This window comes from Notolepis coatsorum, assembly GCF_963971535.1.
Source record: "Notolepis coatsorum genome assembly, chromosome: 10".
In the NCBI taxonomy this organism is placed as follows: Eukaryota; Metazoa; Chordata; class Actinopteri; order Aulopiformes; family Paralepididae; genus Notolepis; species Notolepis coatsorum.
This window is the reverse complement of record NC_140174.1, coordinates 39,412,583-39,418,582: the sequence shown is the minus strand read 5'-3', so window position 1 is coordinate 39,418,582 and position 6,000 is coordinate 39,412,583. Positions and strand designations below refer to the sequence as shown.

Sequence of the window (6,000 nt, the reverse complement as noted above, 5' to 3'; positions counted from 1 at the left end):
TGCCGGAGTGGGAAGGGAGAGAGAAGGCAGCAGTTGATGGGACGCAGCCTGGCAGCAGCAGCAGGCTCCTCTGGAGACGGCATCAGGACCCTCAGCTGGCGATGATCTCCGGGGCCATGAGAAGACAGCGCCTCCTCAGCCTCCTGGCTCTGCTGGGTCTCCTCGCGGGACTCCTGGACCTCGGCCACGGCCTCGCCGCAGAGGATGAGGACTACTACATGCAGGAGCTGTTGACCAGAGAGCAGTACAATCGGGTCCTAGAGGCGGAGGAGCCTGTGGCCCCCACGGCTGACAGGCAGGAGCGCCCCAGCCAGAGCCCCACCAAGAAGCTGCCTAAGGGCAAGGCTGATGGCGGCGGGCTGACAGATAAGGCCACAGCTGAAGCAAAGTCAGGTAAAAAAATTTAAATAATAATTCACAGGCAGCGGATACTTTTCTAGATATGTCAATCACAGACTCTTGTGTGTAGTAAAAAACCTTACTGTTCCTCCACAAAATTATTTGATTGCAGCAAAGATCATCCAAAAGGCACAGCTGTAAAGAAATTAATAGTGCTTTTATTGAAAACATAACCTGTAGATAGAGTACTGCACTTGCTGAGAGGTTTATTAGGTGGATCTGAGCAGTTGTGTCAGGGGGAGCAGCTAAGTTAACATAACAAACTTACACAACATTTAACCATGGCTGGCTCGAGTTGCTATTCAAAACCTGTCAAGCTACCTGAAAAGTAACATGACATCACCACTTGATGACAAGTGTATGGTTAACCCTTAAGCCTTTTTTCCATGTTAAGTTTTTCCTATTGAAAATATTGACTTTGGAAGAAAATAAAAGTTTTGCTAAATGTGCATTCATTTTCTACTGTAGACTGATATGACTACTGATAAATACTAAACACTAAAGTGTAATAATATTCATACATATGATATTCATACCTAATCTGCATGTTTTTTTTGTTACTTTTTTATTTTGAATGGTTGTTTTGCACTGATAGAAGTGTGCACAGGGGCATCACAAAGAAAGTTAGGTTATCACAAGAGCTATAAGGTACAAGTCTTATTTTCTCAAAGTCAAAGTAATGTGCACCAGACGTTCCCCTGCTACAGTACATGTGACCGTAGGGCGACTTGATGGATTGAAATGGAAAACTTGAGGCTCAGAAGACAGACTCATTGGAGTCTTCTCTAAAAACACAGGAGGGGGGAAACAGCTGAATTCAATTCGCACGGAGTGACGGATGAGCCGAGAGAAAAGAACCAACAGTTAGTAATTTCCTCAGGTAGTGCTTCACCTCCCCTCTCCACATACGGCCTATAGATCAGAGCCAGGATTCTGTGTGGCTTCAACACAAACAGCAACATCGACCGCCTTCCAGGACGGCAGAAGGTCAAGAGGATTCCGTTTGGAACCGGGATGTGCAGAACATTTGGACCCCTGATGTGCGGAACACATGCGAGACTCACCCCCCCCCCCCCCCCCCATCCCCCCCCCCCATCCCCAGAAAGCCGCTTAGCAAGCAACAGCGGGCGCACCGGGGCCAAACCGCTGCATCAATACAAATGTGTTTACTACAGGCCCGCTCTCTGTGGGGCTTGTAGCGTATACGCGGTAGCAGATCTGTGGGCATGTCTAAATACTGCCAGGTTATTGGATGGATAGTAACGTAAAAGTACGCGAAGGTCGGCGGTTTAGCTTATGTGGCAGCTACTGTAATTTGGAGCAGCTGTGGAGATGGTGACTTAACGGTTCAGGCATCTTCTCTCACGTGCCCCAGCAGGGAGACCAGCTGCAGGTGGGATCAAGAGAGAGAGAGAGGGGGGGGGGGGGGGGGGGGGGTTGTATATGAAAACATGCTGAAGCTATTCTAGAACCAATCATTTCCTCTTTTCCCTGTCACAATAGTGATTTGTTTTAACCTGTCCATTATGTCACACCAACAACATACTATGATCTGCTAGTATAGTATAGAGTACTATGATACTCTTTTTTGTACCGTAGGGCCACTTGTATACGATTTCCTACAGTTACCGTTGATTTTATTTTATTTTATTTTATTAGGGATCCCCATTAGCTGGTGCGATAGCAACCAGCTAGTCTTACTGGGGTCCACACACAAAAAAACACACAAAAACAATCACTATTGCAAAAAACAAAATTATTAAAAGTCAGTACACACAATGCATAATGAACCTACTGTAACAATTAATATAGCTAAAATTACATTAGTGTAAAACAAAAACAAAAAATTAATTTACAGTGTTAAAAACAATTTAAAAACAATTTAAGATTCTTTTTAAAAGTGAATCTACTGTAAATGCAGCAGAGGTTCCGAGGCAGGCAACATCACCTCCTGGTTTGGGAATAGCACTGCACAAGACCGAAGCAGACTACAAAGAGTGACACGTTCAGCCGAACGCACAATTGGAGGGGGGCTCCCCACCCTCCAGAACATTTACAACAAGCGTTGCACGGGCAAGGCTAAAAGAATCATTAAAGACTCCAGTCACTCGAACAACTGCCTCTTTGAACTGCTGCGGTCAGGCAAGCGATACCGGAGTCTCAAGGCGAGCACAGAAAGACTCAGAAGAAGCTTCTATCCCCAGGCCATCAGGCTGCTAAACGAACAATGAATGAACACTACACAACAACAACCACCAAACGCACATAGCACACACATCCACACGCACACACTCACTTTAAACAAACACACTGTAGCACCCACTCCACACACTTTATAGCACACACCCACTTTAAACAAACACACTGTAGCACCCACTCCCCACACTTTATATTTATTGATGAAGGATTGCACTACAACTCGTACACCTTACTGTAAATTGTACCTAAAATTGTACCTCATCCCATTTCTGCTTTGCACTAGATAGTACTGTACATTAGTACACTGCATAGTATTGTATATTATATGGTAACTCAGAACATTGTACATATGTCTATACCGAACACTGTGACCTCATTTTTCTTCTTCTAAATTACATGCTATATTATGTTATTTGATACTATCTTGTCTAGCACAGTCTCTGGAGCGTAACAGTAAGAAGCATTTTGTATGAAAGTATTCTGTACTTCTGTATGACAACTATTAAAGAACTTGAACTTGAACTTGAGGCCATTCCACAGAGTTAATGCTTGAACACCGATCCCGACCTGACAACATGCTGAGCATTATCGGTCACACAGTAACAATTCAGTTGTTCTCTATACAATCAAAATTAAAAAAAAATACGCGGCTCAGGGCATTTTTCAGTATTCAGTATTCTGTCCACAGGACGGGCTGAGGGTAAGGGCTTTCAGATGTGAGAATAGATTGTTATCGCATGGGGCCTATACTGACCTGACACCCAGTCACATTCCCCACTTCCAAGTCGACTTCACACAGTTCCTCTTGGAATGTGACTCCCCCTCCGCATCCCTCTCTCATGCAGGATATTTTCACAATTGCTTTGAACCTTCAGGCAGTCAGATGGATAAGTGGTATTATAGTGTAATAATGATATTAGAGAGCGCAAATTGACGTCCACTTGTTTAAATGTGTCATTGACAGTTCACTGTGGCCTTATGTCTGAAGAGGGCCATAGGAACCTAATTGTCCTTTTTTTTTTTTTTACCAGAATGAAGTGAGAATCATGCTTCATACTGTATACTCTGAAGGGAGTATACACATGTTTCAACCTGTTGATGTGGGCTCAGTGCTTCTCACAACAGAACCGAAGAGGAGAATACTGGAGCACACGCATCATCTTTCGTTTTTTTTGTACAAGACAAGGACTCTGAAGAAGGACACACTGTTGTTGGGTCATTTGTTCATTCCCTTTTTCAACTGCAAATTATGCCTCCAGCGGAAAACGTATTATTATTTAATATATACGATATTTGCAGTCAGTTTATCAATATAATATCGGAATGTATTTGGCGGTTTCCAAGTGTCCTTGCGCAAGACACTTAACCCTTAATTGCTCCCGATGAGCAGGTTGGCACATTGCATGGTTGCCTCTGCCGTCGATGTGTGAATGGGTAAAATGTGAGGCACAAAATTGTAAAGTGCTTTGGATAAAGCGATATATAAATGCAGCATTTACCATTTTTGTATGTGAGGATGGTCGATTTAACCTGTGCACATTGATTACCTCCATGTGCCTCCGCCATCGGTGTGTGAATGTGTGAGTAAATGTGAGAAACAAATTGTAAAGCACTTTGGATAAAAGCGCTATACTGTATAAATGCACCATTTATGATTTACCATTATTCTTTTCTGAATAACGATACTTGGCCTCAGTTTGTCATGCAAAATGTTGCAATATATCACGGTATCGTTTTTTTTCTCCCCCACCCCTACCAAATTCTATATTTGTATTTCCTTATAGTGAAAATGCCAAACAAGAAGAACAAGAAGAACACGTTGAAAACGCCGAACAGTAGCAGTGAGGGAGACGGCCAGGACAGCTCAGCGAAGGAAGGTAAGTCAAAGGCAGATGACACTAACACTGCACCTGGGACGGTCATAATCTTATAAAATCATTTGTTCAGGAAATCTATCTACCTTCTGATGCACGGGCCCACTTTCTCGTCTCAACGAGGGCAGTTAGGAACGGGCGGAGAGAAGACACCCACCCACACACTCGGAGATGAGGACATGTTTTGAAAAAAAGGGGTTTTCAAAAAGCTTCTTTTCCCTTTGAGGGGGGAGAAAATCTGGCAGTAATGGATGATGCAGTCAGAAGAAGAGGAACCAAGTCACAGAGGCAACGCTTGTCTTCTCAGTGGATGAAAACCAATTGTGTTTGGTTTCCATGGTAATCAAGGTATAATTGTGGAGAAAGAAAAAAAGCCAGGATGTTCCCGGTAGCCACCCTGTATGAATGGTGGTTGTCTATGGTCCTGTGAAGGTTACGGATCACCTCATTCTGGTCCAATCTGGTCCAATCCAAACCACGGGGACGTCATAATAGATCCATTATGCTGAAGATTGCATCTGGGACTCGGAGACTGGCTGCTTCTCCACTCCAAACTTTCCAGTGCTCTCATTAAATGAATATACTGGTGCTGTCACGGTTGTGACTTCCAGCCCCTGTTCTGTCTTTCTCCCGCTTGTTTCTCTCCTCCTGCCCCTAGTGTTTCGCTCCCTTTCCGTGTGTGTCCCCCTGCAGGTCCAGCAGATTCTCCCATGTGAAAGCCTGTGTCTCGTCTGCCATCACCCCCAGCTGTTTGTCATTATTCCCCTGTGCATATTAGACAGCTCCCCCAGTTAGTCTTTGTCTGGTCATACCGTTTACGTCACCTAAGTCTCCTCCGTGTTCGTGGCTTTTCTGTTACCTGTTTAGTTAGTTTTGTCTTCCTTCGTGTTGTCTTCCTGTAACCTGTACTGCCTGCCTGTCTGCAATAATTACCCAGTGTTGAGTTTTTTTTTCTAGTCTGCCTGCCTGCCTGCCTGCAAGAATTACTCAGTGTTGGGTTTTTCTTAGTCATCTGCCTCCTGCCTTTGTCCTGCACTTGGGTCCTCTACAAACCCTTATAGAACGGCCAAACCCGAAACGGAGCCAGCAGACATCACACAGCCACCTCATAGCCTGCCTACTCACTTACCTCCACCTGAGGCTGAGTGGTACCATGGCAATCCATGTAGCTGTCTGTAGCCTTAGGGGGGCGAGTGGACGCCACTGGCAGCTCTTGGAATAGCTCCGGTGTTCCTCCTTGAAGCACAGACTGTCCAGCGCCCCTTCGCCTCCCCCCGGCCCTCTGCTCTTCTACCCACTATGACACATTCAGCTGTCTCCACCACTGTTGGCCGGGCCAACACATTGCCAGAATCAGCTGCCGACATCGTTGCCTGCCTACCTGATGTTGCAAACTGGAGCCGAGAGTTCCAGAGTTCTCATGGCGGAGCCAATGCAGTTGTGTGAACTGAGGCTGTTCCCTTCTGAGCGGCAATGGAGGATTTTCCCATAGAGGGTCACTGGCCCCTTCCCTGCCCGTTCGCTTGCC

At 45.3% G+C, this 6,000-nt stretch overlaps 1 protein-coding gene across 1 annotated transcript in view; it reads left to right on the top strand.

Annotated features, from left to right (window-relative positions):
• The first annotated feature begins 8 nt into the window (after positions 1 to 8).
• The window catches only part of LOC311236155 (inactive carboxypeptidase-like protein X2), a 105,832-nt gene continuing 99,840 nt past the window's right edge, over positions 9 to 6,000 (top strand). Inside the window, exons 1-2 of the mRNA XM_084323780.1 lie at positions 9 to 393; positions 4,383 to 4,475. Coding sequence (XP_084179906.1) covers positions 102 to 393; positions 4,383 to 4,475 — 385 coding nt within the window. The 5' untranslated portion in view covers positions 9 to 101. The remainder of the gene's footprint in view (positions 394 to 4,382; positions 4,476 to 6,000) is intronic.